Below are 23,070 nucleotides of genomic sequence, written 5' to 3' on the forward strand. Positions count from 1 at the left end.
TTAAACTGGATCTGGCACATCAGCTTCCACTGTCTTGTAGATTTTGCTCAGAAAGACTTCTACCTTGTCATCACCCAGGTGACAGACGTCCAAGATACAGACAACATGTTTGCCGTCGAGGTCCATTGCTGCTTTCACAATTTCATCTAGAAGTTAAGAGAAGTAGTCTTAAGATACACACAGCACGATGAATTGACATGGTTGTCCATGAAGTTATGGAAAACGTAGACATTTAACCTTCTTTCACTGAAAAACACGCCTGGACTATGAAGTGTCGGGCAACTGTGAAATGGTTATTTTTTGGGGTAGAATCTCACTAATAAATTCAACCACCAGAAGTGACAGCATCAGAACTCAGAAATGAAAAAGCTGAAATCTGCACTGAACATCAGCGGCCCTCAGATTTCACAGCATAATTCAAGGAAAAACAAAGATGCATTTGAATGAAATCAGGTCTGCCTGTATAAACATACAGGAAAACACCAGACCTATCTAGCACTGTGCAGTGCGACATGCAGTACCAGTGATCACCATATTTGCTGAGAGGTGTCAGCAACGAGAAGTACAATCTGAGGTAAAATAACTCAGTAGTTGGAAAATAGTTTGGTTTATAGGCATAGTAGGTTGCATTAAAGCAGCTGTTCCAAGTGACATCAGCAAAACGGGTGGACTGACTGCTATTCTACCCTATTTCAAAGCAGATGAAGGCAATTATTCACATACTTGTAATGGCTTCTATATCAGTACAATTTTACATCAGCAAATAACTGCAGGCACCGCCTGGGTCACTCTGGAGTTTGCATTCTGGGTATTAAAATACTATTTTCCAAGTACAAAAGCAGCCCCAGTAAAGGCTTGAAAAATGCAGCATTATATCTGTTTATTTAAGATGGCCACATCGAATTCAGATGTTTCTGTGAAGAGGTGAACAACGCCCGATGGACAACTGAAGTTTGCACTGGGAGACAGAACAAAAGACAGAAGAGTGACGTCAGTAAAAGCCAGTCTTACTTGAAAGTGGCAACACGTCACAAAGTGTTCCAGTGCCAGTGGCCTTCTGCTGACAGGAGATGCAACTCATGCAAGACAACAACGGGTCATTTTCCACTTCCTCTACGGGAAATAAGTGGGGATCTTCATGACCGAACAGTGGGAGAAAGGCAACATCTATTGCAACATCGTGGTTTATACCTGTTAGAAAAGGTATCTGTTAGCAGTAAACTTCATCTCCAGTCTATCAACAACTCAATGGTGCGTTTCTTTTTTATTTTTATTTTTTAAACAATCAGATACTGAAGGCTGAACATTGGTATACATGAAGGCTGCTCCGAAAGTAATGCCTGCTGTTAGGATGTTAGCCCATGATGTCAGAGGCAGATGTTGGTGGCACAGCAGGATAAGCTGCACCTTCCCAAACGTTCCCTTGTGACAGCAGAGGGGCAGTCTGACAGAATGCATCTGATGTGGAAGTTGGGTACGGAGCAAAGGGTGAGACTGAATTCCTCCACATGGAAGAAACGGTACCTACTGACACTCACTGACACTTACTGAATGTGGATGGAGAACAAAAGTGGATGTGAGCACAGTGAGGCAGAGGGTTTCAGCTGTGGTCATCTCCACTGGTGCAGATTTTGATGAGCGTGGCACGCAGGCTTCTGTGCACTGCTGACAACAACACACAGCCAGTGGTGGGGACTGCTTACAAATAGTGTTTTGTAGCTGAGAGTTTGCTCTATCCAACAGTGTTACACTACTGTTTGTATCTGTTGCTGTTTCCATGGAAATAAATAGGAGGCACTGCTTTCAGAGTGACCCAAGTACCCTCAGAAGATTCTCAGCCATGTGCCCTTTGCTCACTAATTAAGAACCCATGACAACCATCTCAATTCACACGAACACTGAAACCGCCAGTGCTGCAAACACTGGGCTTTAAGGTAACAATGCAGTTAGCTCAAAGAGCATTAAAGCAATACAGGGTGCCATTTCACACTCCTTTATAGCTTTGTAGTTGCTAGGAAGGCAAAGAAATCTGATTTACATCCAGTATATCTATGCAGTACGTGGTGCAGTACTTGTGTTACTTTCAGCTGGAATACTACATTGCATGTTCCAAGATTCTAATGACTGTAAATGTTTAAACACCTTTTCTGCAAATCCCCCTTTGTAAATAATGGAAACTTTTAAAGTGCAGTAACAAAACATGAGCACTGTTAATCCAGCCAATTTCCTTCTCCTTTCATTGGCAAAACAAACCAAACAGATTAATACTCCACGGCAGTGGAAGAGATCTTGTTGCATATTTATCATCAGCTCGCACATTTCTACTTACAGGTCAATCAATTGATGCTTTGTGCCAACCAAAAGCAGCAGAGCACTTGATGAGAATGGCTAAAATACAAGCCCTTACTTTTTTTAGGGCAGAAAAAAGATACCTCAGGAACAACTGAACCAAGAAAAAAAAACTTCAATGAGGACAAAGCTCAAAAGAAACTCAAAAAGATCAAAAGGTGTCCTCAAGAACATTAATTACTCCTGATGAACACCTCTGTAACAGAAAAGTTAGCTGACAATAAAGAGCAATTGGATTATTTACTTTATTAAGTCAAACTGGTTGAACGACTGCACAGAATGTATATTTTACTGTAATAATAAATAGCTGAAGGAACCATACACAATTCTTCAAATAAGAAGCATAAGCCTATAAACAAAATTGCAATTAAATGGAAAGTGAAACAAGCAGAAACAAAATATCCAGTAATTAAAATTAATGATGTGATGGTAAATGCAACGAAATACAGCTTTCTGGTGAAATATGATCCTAATTCATTCCTCCAGCAAAGATCTAAAAATGTCTTTTTTTTTTTTTTTTTCCTCAAACTTAAATACCCACACATCCAAAGACTTAAGCCAGAGAAATCCACTCAATTTCTTACCAACCTCCAAGCCATTCTCAACACAGGAAACAACTAAGATCTTATTCTGCTCTTGCTTAATCATTTTAGATGCCAGGCCACCAAATACTCACCCAGAACTGTCACTTCATAATATCCAAGGCCACCAGTGCTTTTAAATTCACCGATACTTTTATCTATTCTGGTTTCTTTTGGCTGGTGCACTGCTGCATGAAGGTTGTACTGCTGCATAAGTAAGTCTTTGTACATGTAATCAAATTTACACGGGATGCTTTCTGGGAAAATCGCGCTGTGATGCAAATATTTCATCAACTTGTCTTTCACTTGTGCCCACAGCTTACTCTGCCACGAAGTGCAGGTTCTTGCCGTCTCTTCAGTCTCAGGTGTATCGTTTATTTCTCCCTGGTCTGTTATTAATAAATAGTTAGTTGCTTGTACGCTCATAGGATCACATCATCTCGACTCGACCAGAAATATTTTCATGAGAACATCTCAGTTGTGGCAGTATGTTCAAAACAAAGAACACAAAGAAGTGAACTACGTTTGGAATGTGAGCAAACAGGTAACCTTAGAGGCTACGTTTGGACACCGTGGCCCATTTTTGGAGAGTGAATACCTTGTTTAAAGAATGCTCAGAAACCACCACAAGTTGAAAACGTGTACAATGAAGGTAAACTTCCCCATTCCTCCACAATAACTACACAAACACTGACAACTATGCCACACTTCAATTTCTTTTCTATACAGCGATAGCTCCATTGTTCTTTCCTATTATTATAAACAGTTTGAGCACAGTTTATGGTAAAAACTTATATATCTGTCACTACTGACTTCGAATGCCCTCCGTCCAGCTTATCAGAAAGCCCATTTCAAAACATTTCCTGCACAGTTAAATTCTTACCAGGCAACCTTCAGAAAGAAGAAAACATGACAAAGTAGTGGCATGAAATAAAAATCAGGCCATGCTTCACATAATGACAACAAACCAGACTTCTTCCTTCATCCAAAAAACAAACATCAGGAAAGCAGCTGCTTAGAATATGACTTTGTATTTCAAGTGCAGAGGAAAAAAGAAAAAATTGATAAGATTAACTGAGGAAAAAAAAAAAATTAACCATTGTTCTCATGACTGGCTTGTACGCTGTACCATTTCTTCCCACATCTTGTCTTTTTAATTATGTACTCATGTCATTTTGGGACTGTCTTCTTGGAGAGGAACAATTTTATCACATGCATATCAGTATAGGAAGAAAAGTTTCAAAAGAAGATGTGAAGACTTAGTATAAGTCTCCTGAGCACCCCTGAGTCTTCTGAGGCACAACAGAGACTTACAGCTTGTATGAAGCAACACTGAGAATCTATTTCTCATGCTGGGAAACAGCCTAATGCTGTCCTTGCTGACAGCTTTCGTAGTGCACCAGGGATAAGAGCAAGCCACAGCAGCTCCCTAGAGGTTGCTACAGTCTCTGTAGTACAGAAGAGCTGACTATAAAAACAGTGGTTCTAAGGATACCTTTGCCTGTTTTGGACCTGAAGAGAAGAAGTTGGCTTAAACTTGTAAACACAGCAACTACTTGTGACATACCTGCACAGCACTGTGAGCTGTCTGATGGAGCCTGCTCCTGTACACAGTCTTCGTGTTGAAATTCATTCAAGCTATAAAAACGAAACATATGTATATATATTTAAATTATATTTCAAATCTATTTTATCTCAACCAGTACCCAGCAGAAGTTCTAATCTTGGCAGATTTCTAGTGATAAATGAAACAGGCTTGAATGAGTGAGTATTTGCACTTGGTTTCACATCATAAGACTTCAGCTGGACATAATGAGACCTCAGTAAATCAATTTTCAAGAGCTTAAGATAAGAACCACCTTATTTCATTGCTCTATGAAGTAGATAAGGAAGTAGACACACAAAAGCCAGTCTCTGTTGCCCTCTACTGGATCTTGCATCACAAACAAGTGGGATGCAGGCAAGACTAATTTTTAAGGTACCTCTGAAATACTGGGCTATGAAGTGGTTACTAAGAAAGCACTGTGACTGCAATTACACAGAAACAACACACAGACAAAGAAAAACAAAGGCTGTACATGCTATTCAGTGGGATATTCTTTACTTCAGTGGTAAAAAGGTTTTGACTTCTCCTGCACATTCTGCAATTTCGTAATGAAGATAAATCTTAAAAACCCTCTTTTAATGTCTCATAACAAACAGAAAATACCTAGAATACAGTGGTGAAAATACAAAAGGAAATACGTCGTGCTTCCTGAGTGTTAAGGATATTCTAAGAAATGCATTGTCCCCGTGGTGTGAGCTATGTATCAGAGTGACTGCCTTGTCACCTCCAACCCGAGGCACAAAAGAATCCTCACTCAAACAGCACAGACTGACCAATTAAGGTTTCAGCCACTTCATTTTGAAAACAAAGTAGTTACCAGAGTGGACCTCACAGCACCGTGATCTCACCTGCCCCCACGACCCAACTGACCTCAGAGCACAGTTGTGTGAATAGCACTGATAAACAAAAACTGCAATGCTCTTCAACGCCACTGCATGGTCCAAAATATTCTTCAAATTCAGAGGTCCAGTGCAATCTTGGAAATACACATACAAGCTGCAAGTCCTAATTTTACGCAGCAGGATTTTACACTTTCTGGAGCAATGTAACTGGAAAGTTCTTATCTTTCTCAGAAGAACTCAGTAATTACATTGTTCCTCTTATGGTCTTATTTTTAGATAAAAGAATCTTTCCATTAAAATAGTATCTTATGAATGATTAATTCTTTTTATTAGAACTGTCCTGGAGTGTAATTACTGCATATGCACAGTAATAAAGTAATCACCTTCATATCAGCTATGTTAATAAATTTTCAAGACATTAAAGACATCATAAAATGATTAACAGAAGCTGTCTAATTAAAAATGAATGCCCACAGAGCCGATTCTCATTTTCAACGTTCAGCCTCCTCAACAACAGACATGAAAACTTAGCACAGCGTTACAAAGCTCGCTCAGAAATAACACGCCAAGTGAGATGCAAGCTACCTTCCCTCTTCATTAAAGAGAAGAGCACACCGAGCCATACTACTGACAAGATGATGCCATACAAATGGTTTCTTTTTCTTTTAGAACTGCCTGTTTATCAAGGTGAGGAGGTTCTGATTTAGAGCTACTTTTGCCTCTTAAAGATGTAGAAATAACTTGTCCCAGTTTTTTTCCCCACTTCTTCCCAGGCTTCTTACACACATCTGTGGCTGGGATGACTTCAACTACTTGTGCAACAGGTTACTCCTCCTGGACACTTTGCACTGGATGTCTGTATGGCACTAATTCAGCTGAGTTTATAGATGAGGGAAACTTGTCTATACACAACAATTTATAGCTTCTTCGCCAGCCAGACTGTGAGGCACCTGATGTCTAGAGCAGTTTGCTGGGGCTGCTGTGCACCAACACATCCACGCTCTCATTTTGCCCGTGCCAATTTAAGAGAACTTGCCAATTTATGAGAACCCCATGCCAAATTTCCTATTTGCAGGCTGTATTCTGCAGGCTCTGCTTTCCACGGGCACCCGCTTGGGAAAAAAAAAAAAGGCCTTTATTTCATTATTTGTTATTTCCAGATGCAAGAAGATGGAGAAAACGAGAAAGATCTGAGTTGCATGAAACATTTATGAGTGATGTCCAAGGACAAAAGCATGCAGACAAGTTACTTTTAAGATGTCCAGAACGTCATCAGCAATTCTGTGGTAACTGCAGTGCTAAGTTTCTGAAGATTAAAATGCTACTGCTGTGGTTTTTTCACTTCAGTGGAAAAAATAAGCTGGTCTGAAATTCCTCATCTTTCTCCATCCACACTAAACCACCGATTAAACTGATTTTGGGTATATAAAAGGCTCATTATGTTAAATGTCTTTGGCAGCAGGGATATAAATATCAACTAGAGTGTTAAACTAATCAGTTTCCTCTTAACTTTCTGAAGCCCTTAATAATCAGAATGCGTCACACATTCAAACACCCTATGATGTCTTGTGAGTTACCTCAGAAATGCAGGAACTGAGGCTGTCAAACAAAGAGCCTAAAAAAAAAAAAAACCTGCTTCTGTTTAAAACCAAAAAAAGCCTTCAGCAAGGCAACCTCACACTGAAATGCTGCACAGAACACTAGATACAAAATATTCCAAGCTACAAAGCATGCTTCAAAACATACTGCTATTGTTGCTATTTCATCAGCATATTAAAATACCTCAGTGAGAGCTGGAGTCCCACCACATCTAAGCAACAGAACAGAGAACAATGCAAGCTTAAAGCACATCAGGCTAACCTTCCATTTATTCCCCTGCAATTTGGAGAATTCAGTACAACTTCACAGTTAATTACAGAAATACACAAGTTACCTTTTAATTACACAGAGTGAAACAGCTTCCCATAATCCAACACAGACTTTCTCCTCCTTTAGTTGGAGTTCTAGCACTAATGGCATAGAGTACAGGATACACAGGTAGCGGGGACAGTAGCAGATTGAGAAAAGCAGAGAACAAAGTAAACAGACCTTAACTTTTTACTTCACTTACAAGAAAAGGGGAGAACAAATTCTTCCCACCCACTCTCCCCATGAAAACAAAACAAAAATTAGTTCTCAACAAGCAAAAGAAATGTAATTTTCAGTGAAGAGGGAAGAGGTGCTGTGAGTAAATTCAGCAGGCACTTGGGGGGCTAACCGCCATCCTGACTGTAAGAAAAAGTGCTTCCTGATGTCCAGATGGAACACGCCGTGTTTCAGGTTTTGCCCATCACCTCCTGTCCTGCAACTGGGCACCACTGGTGCCATCTCCTTTGCACTCTCCCTTTCAGACATTTATGATGAAATTCCTCAGGCCTTCACCAGGCTGAACAGCCCCACACCTCGCGGCCTTTCCTCACAGATGTGCCCCTTTTGTGCCTCCATGGTCTGTGTGTATCATGTGCTACAAACCCAAAGCTCCACCAACAAATCAGACATTCTGAAATCGCTGACAGCGAGGGGTTCAAACATTCCAATTACTCAAGCTATGTTTGGAACAAACAAGAAGAACCTACGACCCTTACAGGAAATGACAGGAGCTACGTAACCCAGACTAACAGGTACCATCATTCACTGTTTTTTTAAATAAATTTCCATTGATAGTTATTTCTTAAGCTTCCAGTCTTGTCAAGGCATTGGATTTGAAACTCCCACCCAGACTGGTAGTTTGTTGGGTTTTGTAAAATCCTTCTCTGGATCCAAACCAAGCTCAATAAAGACTGAGTGCTGGGCAGTGGAAGGAGCCACAGGACTTCTCAGGGCCCACAGTACATCCATCACTGCAGCACAGAGGATAAACGTGCAGCTCAGCTGCTACAAACAGAACCATCTATGGTATCACATTGCTCACTCTGCTTGCTAACGAAGCATCCTTCCATCCTACATTTGACTGTCCTTTTTAAACTGCAATCTCTCTAAAACAAATACAATATACCTTACTCCATTTATCACGATGGACCCCTGTGACAGTGTTTTCCCCAGGCAGCACAAGTAGCTGTAAACATCTGTGTATCATACACAGAACTGTGTTTCAGGATAAAAGAATTCCATATATTTTAGCTAGAATAAGTGCAGAGAAAATCAATAGAAAATATTAAATTTTACTCTGTCCTGTTCTCTCACTTCCAACAGAATCTTGACCTGCAAGAGTTTCAAATATCTTTGCTTAATCATTTCAATTATTTAACATAGTTACCTTCACGTGACTTACCTTAATTTCTTTTTTGCTGAGCGTGTGTAATAGGGATAAGAGGATACAGAAGTAACAGATGTGGTTCCCCTTAAGATAGGAAATTCATCATTATTTTACAGTATTCTGTTAAATACACAGAGCAAAGAACATGCATGTTTTTCTTTCAGGTAGAACCTAAGACACTCGAATGCTGGAATTTATCTTATGGAATGGAAATCCACTAACAAGTCTGCTCTAACAGTGCCGAAACAGAACTTCAACACACCACATTTCTTTGTCTAAACTCTTCACTCAATCCTAATTATATTGCACTTCATTTCCCCCTAAGAAATTCTGAACACCTGCTCTTTTCCCACCACTATGACTTTCAGATGTGAAAAGTGAAGAGATGAGACTTGTAAACTTCAGATCTCTCAATATAGATGCCAGGCTTCTAAGATCAGTTATGGGTAAACTAGATCTTTCACAAACACATCACCATAAATGACAACCTTGCACAAGCAAATATTTTACTCTTGAAAATAAGGTTTTCTCAGACTTTTTTTTTCCCCTTATTTCACCGCTTGTATTGGATTTGTAACCCTTGCCTACGTTGGACTAGATGCAGTAGCATTTCATTAAATAAATCACAGACATCACCACTTGATACTAGAAGTACGTAGCTGCCTTTTGAACATTAAAATGCAATAGACAGCTTTTTTAGCTTTCTTACATGCTTTTCCAGGGGCTGGGCTCTGAATTAACTTTCAGAAACATTTTTAGAAGATATACTACAGAGTTATAAGAGCTTACTGTTCTGTGTCTGTACATGATTTGTGCAGAGTCCTTCTCTTGGCTGTACTCTTTTTCGATAGTTGAGTTTGATGCTGATGCTGTTCCCTAGGAGTGCGACTTGGCTCCCGAAAAGACCCGAGCTCTGCACCTTGAAGGCTCCTTGTTTTTCCCTTGTGAACGTCATCTTGCTTTGACACAGGAGAGCTTTCAAGAGTCTGTGCATCTTTCTGCAACAATTAATTAAGAGCTTTAAAGTACATAAAACTAATTCTTCCAACTCAAAAGCCTCAATGTTTTCAAGTATATTTCTGAGTGAATGATTTACTGTACCTATCTAGCAGCAATTCCCTTCCAATCGTTAGCATGATAAATTCTGTCTGCAAAGTGACAGTGCAAACATTGCTATAGTCAGCTCTCTCGCATTCTAATTTACTTTTAATTATCTGGTCAGTTAAATGAGCAGCTCCTAAGCAGTTATGAAGTGGTACAGAAGGTTGGCTACAGCACACACAAAACAGCACTGAATCATTGCTTTTTAGAAGTCTTCAAACAGTGACTTTCCAAACTATTTTGTTCCCAAAATAACAAATGCAGTTAATCAAGAGACAGTGTAGCTCACTCCTGGAATCAAATGCAAAAGTCTCCATTTTAACTACGATCATAGCTGCTTAAGTGCGACAGCATTCATTCTCAGGTGCTGTACCTGTACAGGTTCCACTCCTGAGGCATCTTCAGCTGCACTGCTACAGCTGATGTATCTTATGGCACTGATTATTCCTTGAATAGCAATGCGTTTGTGTTCCCTGTAATGCAGACCTTCAATCTCTTCTCCCAGCTCGCCTATGGCTTTCAAAACTGATTCAACTGCAAAAGAGCAGCCCCACAAATGAGACGATGAGTTTAAAGACATACAGTACCAAGATGTTTGTATTCATGATTCAAAACAAATTTCGGAGTCATTGGTTACTAAATATTGATTTAAAAACGTGTTCTTGAAAACCCTTCATAGCATGTGAAAAAGAAGTTAAACAAGAAGCTTTCTTTCCTCACAGTATATTTCGGTATGCATTATCAGATACCACAATTTGTGCTTTAGTGAAACTTCTAATTCAATATACTCTTCAGTATAACTCCCTTTAATTCTGATTTAGAAGCAGTGAAAGTAAAGCTTCTGGGCAGACCTGCAGTTCACGTAAGTTATTAAGAGTTTCCTGCAGCCAATGGTGCCACGATAGTTTCTTTAAGGTGAGGATTTAGCCTATGATACGTTACTACTCACAACAGGAAAACTCTCTTAAATGGCATTACAAATTTGTACAATCACTAACACTGCTGCTTTCTAACCAAGTAAGACTCAACTGAAAAATGCTACTAAAGATATTTGACAACGTGATACCTTTATTATTCTTGCAGTACTTCAGAAAGTTGTTTGGAGGTCGTGGAAAAGGGTAATATCCCCCAATGACAGTTTTCCTCATTTGATTAGCTTCACTCTGTGTTCTAGTCCACTGAATGAAGTTTTTCACTTTAGTATCCTTGGTGTATGGCTGGCCCTTGTGCCACCCTGTTAAAACAAAAATAATCAGGTATCAAAAATAAAGCGGGTTACTGTCATCAATTTTTAGCTTGAAACTATTCTGAACAGCACAGGCAAAAAGAACAAGGAAAAACTGCACCTGAGAACACAGATCTTCCTACTAGACAATGGTGTTTCACAGAAAGAGTATCTCGAATTCCTTGTCTAACACTTGTAGCTGACACTTAAAAGTTAGACAAAAGTTAATGAAAAGAAATACAACAATTGGCAGAGCTACCAGGACACTCTCTCAGAGGAGTTTATGAATGCAATCACTTCGTTCTGTTGCTCTGCTGAAGACCTACACATCCTTCACTCTTTGGTAACCTCCACGGTTAAGAACATACAAACATCTGCAGATGTTGGCGGGTTTAAAATGAAGATACTGACCAGTTTTATCAAATAATCTCAACAGGTCTATTTCTAAACTGTCAAATGCAACAGATCTCATGCAGTGGCTCGCAGTCTCCAGCTGCAGTTCTCACTTAAGATGCAGACAGACAAAATAAAGCTAGACCGGGGAAAAACTCTAGAGGAAAATATGTAATTAGAAAGCCAAGCACAAAACATACAGAAGGAAAACAAAGAAACAAAAAAATGGCTCTCAAACCTTTCATTTAAGTGTAATTTAGATAATCTGTTAAGAAAAAGACTAAACTGTTTTGCCAGTCCAGTTAAGCATAGAACATACCCAACTTCTTAGCCAAAACCACATGTATGCAACTAAGTTCAGATCAGTTTTTAGCACATATTATTCTCCATTCCTCCTCGTCAGCAGTAGGATTCAGACTGAGTAGGTAGGTAGTATCTTAGTAAAACTGAAGGCATGAGATGGAGAGAGAAACATGTGAAAGAGATGCCTGTTTCACCCAGCACTGCCTTGCAATAAGGCCACTACACTGCTCAGCTGCAATAACATGCCACCATCTGCCTCCTGATTCAACAGACGTGCTACAAAGCTGTGCTGAGGGCTGCCTGGGAGCTGCTGCCTGGTTGCATCCAGCACACAGGGCCAGGGTACTGCACTGGGGGTGTTCCAGCACGAGCATCTGGAAGCAATGCCCTGAAGCGTGGTCCAGCAGCACAACCCTTCCAAGGCCGTGAGGCATGCACAGGGCCCTCTGCACTGGGAAAGATGGGACAGAACAGTTCTCGGAATATTTTAGGAAAAATATTGACTGAGATAAATTTAGCCCAGTCGTACCAATATTCTGGAATAAGGAAATCCTATAAAACACAAAAGCTGCAATTGATTTTTATTTTTATTTTAGAAAACGGGTAGATTTCCTTGCAACACTATCAAATGATTAAAACAACCTGAAAGAAATTGTAGATGTATGATTAAAACTGATAATGCCTTCACTTCTCATAAGATTCATCCACCTGTGCCTCACCAGAAGGCAATCTTTCTCTTTTTGTAATACCACCATTCATTACTCAGTTGTTTCTGACTGAGAAACGAATGCTATGAGCTGCATACTTTGTTATACAGCCACCTTTCCAACTAAGATTAGAAGTACAAACAGCTAAAATTACTTCAAGTTACCTGTGATGAATATCTGACTTTCGTTGGACGTTGTAAGGTAAACTGTGTGGGAAGGATTCTCAGAGAGATCCCGCACCACCCTCATCTGCGTACACACCAGGTATGTCACTGAAAAAAAAAGCTTCTGTTTTACTGGCTATCATGGATGGCAGATCTTCATATTGACACACACAGCATTCATTTCAAGTGCTCAAAACAAGCTGATTTAATTACTGACCCTATAAATATTTCATAAAGCATTTAGCCATTGCTATAAATTAGAAAAGGGAGACATCATTAGATTTTCAACTTAAGAACTGTGCAAGAAAATTTCAGCATATACACTAGGAGGACACTTCATCAGGTAGGAAATCAATTTAACAAAGAGCAGTGTCACCAGAAGGATGAGTGCTAGGAGGAGGAGAGGAAAAAGGGCAAAAAGAAATATTTGAAGCCCTTTCAAAATCCATAATTAAGGAGTCCACAGCCTGAAACTTCTCATTATCAGCTTACATGCAGCAACCACCACAGCTTATTGATGGTTTCTGTACAACAAAAATAATTGAAAATATATTTTTTTAAATTAAAAAGCTTTTCTACTTTCACCTCTCCCTCCAATCCTCTTAGATTAATCATATCCAGTAACGTATTTACTTATTTATGGACAAAGAGAGTAATAGATTGGAACAGCTGCCTTCTTTCTTTAGTTGTCTCTGATGAAGCAGCACATTACCCCAGGTGCTTCACTAGATTCTGCTTGAAATTAACCACAGCAGATGAGCCACAGATAGGTTATGTAGTCTACCTAGCTGTTTAGATTAACTGGCAGATCAGAGTGAGAAAGAGCTTCAAACAGTTACATTCGCTTTTTTTCTTTTAATTCCTCAACGGTGATTTTCTGTTTGAGGTGGTAATCCAGGGATCTTTACTTTTAATTTAGTGGCAATTATACACAGAATTTGAAATAAGGGACCAAGTGGGGAAAAAAAAAAAAAAACCCAAAAAAATACTGTAAAGAAATAAATACTTGGGTGAATACGCTCAAATACATCTGGCTGAGAAGTTGCAAATATTTCCAGGATGAATGGTTTGTCCGAGGTCCCATCAATGGCATGTGCCCAACGATAGAGCCAGAAGTCTTCACCATCTTCTTATACAAACAAGTAATAAGAAAAAACATGTAAGTGCTACTTCAAACAGTTAAAAATGCTTTGATAAATTTCAGAAGTCATATTTCTAGAAAAACCTTTCTTTCTTGTTCGTTGCACCCTTCCTACAAAGGTCACAAGGCCAATAACATCACAGGAATGGTTGTTGGGTAAGTCATTCAGCTCCGTCCTGCAAAACGAAACGGAAGAAACAAATCTGGTATTAACGAATGGCAAAACATAAAACTTCCTCAGAAAATTTCTCAAAGCACATCTTCAATTAATGCTCAGGGTAACTTTATGAAGTCTAAGATCCAGCTTCACAAACAACAAACTTTACCTTGTAACAAACTGGTATTTAACTTCAGGCAATCCCCACTCTGCCTTAACCATTTCCTCGGAAATTATGCTGATCTTGGTCGGTGGGTTTCGTACGTTGAGGCTGATTTCTGACAAAGAAAGAAAACGCACAAGCATTTAAGGCACTACTGCACATTCAAAAAACACTTTTCATTTTAACTGAGAACCCACAACAAAACTGAGCGAGGTTTCTTAAATGATGTATTCCACCACGTCTCACTGCTTGGGAAACCACCAGCGAAGCCTCCTGACTTCACGTTTCCACTGAGATAAAGTAAGGAATGCAGGTACAGCACACAACAGTGCAACTTTTAATCTGAACAAGGCTAAACTTTCCAGTTCCCTACATGAGTCAATTAGATTGATCAGGCAGATATTAAAATAAAAGCCATCAAAACTTGCATAACACTGATCAGCTACGAAATATTTCTACTCCAGCTTCATCTACAAATGTCACTGCAATCTAAAATTGACTTGCAGACATCAAAGCAAAATAAGAACTAGCAAAAGAAAACAGCCACGTACGATACCAGTTCAGATTGTTATTAGTATGACAGAAATAATGGCACGGCCACACAAGAAAACAAAAGGTCTTTGAACGTTTATGGTTTGGCACCTGAACACTTTCATTTATTAAGCAGTGTTTAGATGCTAAATTACAAACATGGTAGTACTGAGAGAAGGGAGGCTGCAACCAGATAAAAATACAGAAGGAATGGCTTCATTTACAGCATACACACAGTGGTACAGCACTGCCTCTCTTGTTGCTGGATAAAGCACACCGGTATGAAATACACCGAGCTGATCAGTTTCTACAAGACACTTTGCAATGGATTATTCAAATAATGCACTCAGAAAAGCAACTGCTAGCTGTAAGCAATCTGTCCAGCTGGTCTATCAGGTCCCTCCTGCTAGCCATGTGACACTAGGAAGATGTTATACTCTTATAAGTCAGATCCTCTACTTTCTTTTCTTCAGGCTGCTACTTGCCAGAAAAGTATTTAGAGGGATTAACGTGTTTTTGCACGTGGTGCTTTCAAAGTAGTGTTTGAAAGACAATTTCTGAAAATAAAATATTCCTGAGCATCAAAACTATCTTTTGTTTTTTTTCTATCACTTTGAGGTTAGATGAAAGTCACAGACTGGGCTAGGATTTACAGTGCAACGACTCGGAAGTGAAGCTCAGTCCAGCTGACTGAAGCAGCTGTTCTGATCTGTCCCACATACATTCAGTGACGTGTGACACATTGTCCAGAGGCAGAATTCAAGGTGATGGTACCACCTGAGCTTCTGCCATGTCAGGCTACAGAACAGCACCTCTCAGTATGTCACACAATCCCACACTGGAAACAATGTGCTCTTTACAGAACTCACTTCACAGAGAACTGGCGATAGGCTGGCAGCAAACTGCCTTGCAAGTGCTCTTAATTGAGCGCTTTCCCTCGTGGCCTAAGGAACTCTGACTTTGTTAATCCTCCAGACACATCTTAAATTCATTCTCCTGTAAATGTGTGAAGGAACCATCCTGAAGTTGGGATATGATGGAATTACAAATTAGAAACAGATCATGGAAAAAAGTAACTGTTACTTGTTCTGATTGTAACTGATTGCTGTAACCAGTGTGCTGTAGAACTTCTGGAATTTTCATTGTGCACGCTTTAAAAACTGAAATACAGCTGATTCATATGGAGTGCACAAGGACATATTAACGGAAGAGTTAGAAGCATTTGATTTCAGATATACTGTCATTCAAACATCAACAAAAGAAAATCATGCTCTTGAGAGCTGCATAAAATTGATTTTAACTGCTCTGTTAGATTTTCTGTTCCCTTTTGACTCTTCTCTTACATATACATATACATCATATACATATGATATACAGATACAGATACATATACATATATATCATATATGATATCATATGTATATATACATATACATCATATACATATGATATACAGATGCAGGACCTACCAACACATGGCACGATTTGCTTTTCAAGTTCCTACAAAGATAAAACTCTGAGGTTTGTGCTAGGAAAGAAGATACTGTACATACATGCTGGTATGAACTAAACATCACTTGTTTTCAGTTTATCTGTGTCTGAAAGCATGCCACTGCACTTTACTATAGACTCTTTTAAATCTTACATGAGATATAATTTACTGCCCACTGGCTCACTTCCATTTTCTCTCTCCACCAACATTTCTACCCAATCACACATGCAGAAATCAGTAACATAGTGTGAATAAAGGCATTAGAATTGGCCATGTTTGCCCATAGAGAAAGTAATCTCAGAACATATCTTATTCCATCCCCTCCACATAGAAAGGTTTTGTGGCAATTAGAAATGCTTTGAGGGTTGGCTTGCAGTCAGCATCAGCTTCCCTCCCAGACACTCATTGCCTGGCTAAACACTTCTCTCCTGTCAACTCATCACCAAGTCTTCAGACTTAACATCTGATATTAAGGCCAAGATTCATTAGAGAACACACTGCTACTAGCAGGGAAAATATTGTTTACTTTTATGCAGTGTAGCAACTGCATTAGGAAGCCATCACTGTTAGTAAGCTATACACACATCATCCTTCACAAACACAGTTGCTTGTTTCAGCTGTTGGTGTATTCTGAAAGTTGGCTGCTGTTTGCTCCAAGAATAAACCCTAAGGGAGGGAAAACTCACTTTCAATGAAACAGGAGAGAAAAAAAACCACCCCGGAAAAGGCTGTTATTGTTATATTGTGGCACCTGTGCTTCTGTAGCACAATTCCCTTGAATATCTGTCGAACAACAGCAAGAAAGGAAGTACTTCCTCACAACCCAGGGATATTCTTCAAATAAGTGCTCCCACGGTGCTGCTGTTTCAGTACAGACAGCATCAGCAATGGTTTATTCAGTGGAGCTTTGCACTGGGGCTTGCTCCCACTGAAGCCTATGCTCAGATGAAAGCGATGAAGCGCCGTAATGGCCTGGAAGCAGGAATCAGCAATGCCCAAGTGATATCTGTATTACTAACCAGGAAAAGAACCAGATTAAAATCCAGTACCGGAGCATGAGGGATTTGTACATATATATTTTCAAACAAAGGTTTTAACTAATTGTTGTAATAAGCTTCAAAGGCATGATCCAAATTTAAACAGAGAAGTATGCTAAGACATTTTTCAGAGCCAGAACGTAGGGATAGACAACATATCAATAAATTCACTTCCTACTAGAGCTGTGGTTCATTGAATCAAAACAGATTCCTGCAATACTTAACCGATTGTAGTAAATCTCTTCATCTGTGGATCTCTTGGGGTTGGCTGTGTTTTAAATGGATAACTGTCTTTGACAGCATACTGTTCAAGGAGGAGCACGGTGCCAACATTTATACTGTTATACCATTCGGGACATAAGGAATTCCACAGAACCATGGACATCATGCCTGAACCATCAGCAACTTCAAAGTAAGCCTAAAGAAAGAGACAAAATACATTCATTTTTTATTTATCATCATTCTGGTGGGTTTTTTTTGTTTGTTTGTTTGTTTTGTTTTCTGTTTTTGTGGAGGGAAGGAGAGGACTGACAAATCATGCATTGGCTGCTTGGCTCATGAACAATTTCACTGACTGCAAACAGACCCTGAGAATGTTCCAAAAGTTGCACTGAGTACTGGAGCTGAAGGAATCCCCAATTTCCACAGCTATTCTAGCTCAAACTCTTATTTCCAGTATTCAGTAACAGTAGGGGATAACAGTTGCAATCTGTGGGTTTCTTTTTTCAGAGAAAAGATTCTTCCTTACCAGATAGAATGCAATATTTAGAATAACATTTTAATGATGAAAAAGCATGTTTTAAAAGTTGAGCTGTTACAGGCCCATTGGGTAAACATTCTTGATAAAACATGACAGAAGACAGTCTGCACTGTAAACCAGCATCTTTAAATTGAATCTTTGCTTGTGACAGATTTCTCCTCCAACAAGAGACCAAGATTCACCTTCACATGCAGAGAGAATGGAAACTTGGAACAAGATCTCCCTCTTTCGTAGAATAACACACAAGTTATTTGACCTGTTTGTAAATTGTTGTTCTGCAGCATGGAATCTTGCTGGGATGCTGTTATTTTTCTTCACAGCAGCCTCATGGTGCTATGTTCTCTACACACAACTAAAATAGCATAAATAACACATCAGCATTTTAGCTACTGCTGAGCAGTGCCTGCACAGTTCTGAGGCCCAGAGAGGGTGTGGATGCTCCAACCCTGGAAGTGTTCAAGATTAGATTGGATGGGACCTTGAGTAACCTGGTCTTGCGCCAGATCTGGAGGTTGGTGGCCCTGCCTGTAGCAAAAGGGCTAGAACTTGATAATCCTTGGGGTCTCTTCCAACCCAAGCTATTCTGATTCCCTGTTTCTCTTCTGCAGCAAGTAAGCCAGGGGTGGGCAAGAGGCTGGGAAGCAAAACAGCTGAGAAAGCTGACCTGAACTGACCTAAGGGACGTTCCATGCCACATAACATCAGGCTCAGCAATGAGACTGGGTCTTTTCAAAGCACTTGCTGCTCAGACACTGCCTGGGCATCAGGCGACTGGTGATCAAATGCCCTCTGCATCATTTTTTTGTTTCTCCTCCTTCTTCACTTATTAAACTGTCCTTATCACAACTCTGGAGTTTTTCCTTGTTTTTGCTCTTCCAGTTTTTTCTCCTTCTCCAGTTGGAGGAGCAGGAGGAATAAGCGAGCAGCTCACGGGTGCTCAGTTTCTATGAACAGCCAACCACATGTCCTGCCTATTTCTAAGAAGCACTATGCAAAAATACTGCAAGAAAAACATGTTCTGAGAGCTGGTAAGAGTTTCACAGTAAAACAGTGTAACTGGAAATCACAAAGTGCAAGAATTACAGAATACAATTCTTTTTTTGGTACAGACAGACTAACTCTGACTTCCAAAGCATACAGAGCAGAAAACATTTACTCTTTTAAGCTATTATAAACTCCAAGTATTTTTTTCTATTTAACAACCAAAACACATCCAAACCAAAGTCTGTATGTACCGTCAACAACTCCACTGTTTCCCTACTTAGTAGGGCCTTGCAAGTTTATGTAGGTGGCACTCTTAATACAAAGTAGCTATAACATAACTCTTAACTCTATGCCTTTACTGTATGGGAATAATAACTTTCAAATATTTTATGAAGTTTGTTCAAGAGTATTGACTTGACCTGAACCCTCTTTACCTGGTACGGCATGTCCATTTTCTTCTCTGGCTTCCCGTAGTACCTTAGCCTAGACTTGTGCAGGACTCTCACCAGCAGCGGGCGGAAATGAATTCTGCTTCTCCAGGTCGTTTCCAGCTGACCAAGGGAAATCAGCTTAGAGACTGCCATTAAGAAAAAAAGCAGGAGGCATTCACGATTGGATGCTGAAACACTGTTCAGCAAACAGTAAAAATTCTCAGACTGGGATTTCACATCACATCTAAGAGGGTTATCTACTGACTGCTGAACCGCACCAGGTGAGGTGCTGGGGTCACTATTCCCAGAGGTGTTCAATAACTGTGGAAATGATCGGATAACAGAGGTTGGAGAAGACCACTGTGATCATCCAGTTCAACTACCAGCTCTCGGTGCCACATCTCCACGGTTCCCAAACACCTCCCAAACGCTGTGACACCACCACCCGTCAGGCAGCCCGTGCCATAACACCACTGCTCTGTCTGGAGAAGAAACTTTCCCTAATTCCCACCCAGAACATCCCCTGGTGCAACTCGAAGCCATCACCTCCAGTCCTATCGCTGTTACCTGGGAGCACAGGCCGACCCCCACCTCACCACAGCTTCCCTTCGGGGAGCTGTGCTTTAAGATCTCCCCTGAGCCTCCTCTGCTCCAGACTGACCCATCCCAGCTCCCTCAGCCGCTCCCCGTCACACTTGTGCTCCAGAGCCGTCACAGCTCCACTGCCCATCCTCGGGACACTCTCCAGTGCCTCCACGTCTGTGCAGCAGCGAGGCGCCCAGCACGGCACAAGGCACCGCTCCCGTCCCGCTCCCACACAGCTCCTCACACCACGCAGGACGCCGCCGCCCTTCCCGCGTAACGCCCCTCTCCCCGCGCCTTACCGTCGACGTCGACCCTCTCCGGGGGCCGCTCCGCCACCCAGATGTCCCCGTAGGGATCCTCGTTGTTCCAGAGCGGCAGGTAGTGCCTCCTCTCCCCGCGCAGGGGCGGCGGGACGCGGCCGCGGCTCCGGGGCGCGGCGGGGGCCGGGGGCGAGGCCGGGGGCGAGGCGGGCTGCAGCGCCTCGACGCAGAGCAGGCCGCGCCGCAGCCGCCGCTCGTCGTACAGGTAGGAGCAGCGCGTCAGGCGCACGCGCGCCCCGGCGTGCAGGTGCGCGCGCTGCACCAGGCGGCTGAGGTGCGGCGCCAGGTAGCAGCGCTCCTGCCCCGCGCCGTCCGCCAGCGTCACGTCGTACCAATAGCGCGGGGCGGCGGGCGGCGCCTCGGCCAGGTACCGCTCCACTGCCGCCACCGTCAGCGCGGGCGGCTCGGAGGGGGCCGCGCTCAGCCGCCAGCCGCTCCGCGCCTCCTCCGACAGCCGCCGCAGCCACGAGGCCTCCTCGCCGGGCGGGCCTTCGCCCGCCGCGACTCCTCCCGGGCTCTCCTCGGCGGGGCGCTCCGGGTCGGGCTCCTGCATGGCGGCCCCTTCGCCCGGGGCCGCGGCGGCGCGAGGCGGCGGCGGGCTCGGCCCGCTCCCGGACGCCGCCATGGCGCGGGCGGGCGGGGCGGGGCTCTGCGCGCGCGCGCCGCTTGCCATGCGACGCCGCTAACGGTCGCCGGGGGAGGTACGGCGGGAAAGCGGCGGCGCGGGGCCTGCCCGGGCTTGCTCGGCCGGGGGCGGCGAGAGGGCGGCGTGAGGGCGCCTTTCCCGCCACCGCGCCCCGAGCGCGGCTCCGGCCGTGAGGGACGCGTCCGCGGGCAGCGCTGCACCTGCGGCTGTGTGGCTGCGGCTGACGGCGCCGAGCGGCGGTGCGGCGTGAGATCGGTGACGGCTCCTTGCTGCGCTGACTCCGTCCTGCTTTCTTTCCTTCTTTCTCACCAGCAGAGGTCCAGCTAGCACTGCGTTTAGTACAAAAATGAAAAGCACGCGAAGGGATGCTGCGGGTTCAGAAGTAAATTATCTGCTGCACCGGATCGCCGAGTTCACTGCAGAACGCAGTTGCTTGTCACAGAGCGCTCTGACAAAAAGCAGCCTTTCCAGTGCTTTTCATCGCTACCTCTTAGCTCCTTTTGTTAACCCAATCTGTGCAATAATCAGGAACGATTAAATAATACATAACTTTTGAGGTGATTGCCCAGAAGACGTGCTCTTGCCCTTTAATCAGCCCTGTGCGTTTGAGGAGCAGCTCAGTAAAGCAGCAGATGACCAGCAGGCAGATTGTTCTGCTGGTGGGCTGTGAACTCACTGCACTGCTCGTGTTTCACTTAAATCCAGCTGTCTAGACCTGACACTGAGGTTGTAATCCAGCTTTATGATGGTCTTTGGAGAAAAAAATGAATTCCAAAACAGTGCAGTAGCTTGTAACAAAGTACTTTCTAGTATAAAATAAAATTACAATGTCATTTTGGGTGAGCTCCAGTAGCAACAAGTAGCAGAAAGGAGTTTAGAGGCTGTTGGATGCTGGGCAGTTTGCACTGTTGCTGTGTAGTTGCGTCACTGCCTGGCTGTACAAAGTACAGAGCACACGAGAGAAGATATTTTGGTTTAATAGTATGAGACACAACCTCCAAACCTTAGGCTTGCATAACTTTATTTGCAGAAGTGTTATCTTGTCACAGAAATTATTTCATCTATGCCTTTATATTCAACATGGATACATGTTTATCAGCACAGTTCTAATATGAGCAGTCACAATAGGTTTGAAGGGTTCTTAAGGCAGGGTGTTTCTTTCCAGGGAGAGGAATTTTCTCTCTTTTGTTTGTCTGTTATTAGTGCCTGCTAATGCCTTCCCTTCCCCACAGATTCTAAATAAATGGTTGGTAATTTTGTTTAGCAGAACCTGATGACCTTCTCAGGATTGCTTTTGGACACAGATACTGTTTCTGTGCAGCACCTTGCAGCATGCACAGCATGAAACAAAGGATGCAGACTTAGGAGAAGGGCACTAAGTAACTCCGCTATTAACTCAATTTTGACTGCTACCTTAAGAAAGGTCAAGAAAAGGCCTGGTCTTATCTACTGATGTCAGAGAGCTGTTTTAGAATCCAGTGTGCACCTCTTCCATGATTTGCTTTTATGCCAGAAGCTGTGTCACCTGAATCAGTATATGGATGGAGTCTGGAACTTGCTGCTGTGTGTTCAGTTTCTAGCAGCTTGCAACCAGTTTTTGTAGCAGTATTGCCCTGGAACACCTGGGTGGGGAGCAGGAGAGGATCATGAATAATATTACTTTGTTGCAAATAAATTGAATTGTAATGATTTGCCTCACAGACAAGTGCCAGAATTGGGCCCAGTTTGCTTTTCATTTCGTTAGCATTTACCACAGCATATTCCTGTGTAAGGGTAGGATGAGATGACAGTACTCCCCAGACTCTGGCTCACCACTCCTACCTGCACGTCAGTCGGTTCATGCCATTGAGCATTAGCAGAGGAGAAGGAGGGCAGATTTTTTTTCAGTGGAGGTCCCTTTGTCATTTCTTGTAGCACCTGCCATAGGGATCTGCTTAGTACATGGATCCAGAGGAGACAAAAATCTTTTTACTGCTTGACTGGGCAGGGTAACCCAACTCCCAAACCTAATCCTTGCAGGTTAGAGTTGGGATTACCTATATTTGCTCTGATTATAATACTGTCATCTGACATCCCTGGGCATTTTGTCCAGTTTGGCTGCAGACCTCTAGCAGGTGTCACTTGTTCAGATGTGATCAGTTTGGGTTTCCTTTCTCACACTACCTTTAGTAGTTTCTGGCTGGGGTGTGCACACCAAGCCTAGAGCGGGAGCAGCTGGGAAACTTAGGAGCAGGCACTTCAGGCTGGGGCAGCGTGC

General features: G+C 42.3%; 1 protein-coding gene across 1 annotated transcript; it reads right to left on the minus strand.

The window, feature by feature from the left end:
• RADX (RPA1 related single stranded DNA binding protein, X-linked) lies at positions 1 to 22,886 on the minus strand (the record flags this gene model as incomplete). Its single annotated transcript, XM_079541806.1, is given in 21 exon segments — positions 1 to 146; positions 1,012 to 1,191; positions 3,026 to 3,319; positions 4,498 to 4,568; positions 8,689 to 8,757; positions 9,463 to 9,671; positions 10,148 to 10,308; positions 10,841 to 11,008; positions 12,567 to 12,674; positions 13,573 to 13,695; positions 13,792 to 13,883; positions 14,034 to 14,142; positions 17,313 to 17,505; positions 19,266 to 19,408; positions 20,147 to 20,803; positions 20,806 to 20,847; positions 20,850 to 20,919; positions 20,921 to 21,057; positions 21,060 to 21,111; positions 21,114 to 21,181; positions 22,850 to 22,886. Coding segments are annotated over 21 exon segments (3,129 nt in total).
• Between the last annotated feature and the right edge of the window lie 184 nt (positions 22,887 to 23,070).

Source organism: Tetrao urogallus (assembly GCF_951394365.1).
Source record: "Tetrao urogallus genome assembly, chromosome: 13".
Lineage (NCBI taxonomy): Eukaryota > Metazoa > Chordata > Aves > Galliformes > Phasianidae > Tetrao > Tetrao urogallus.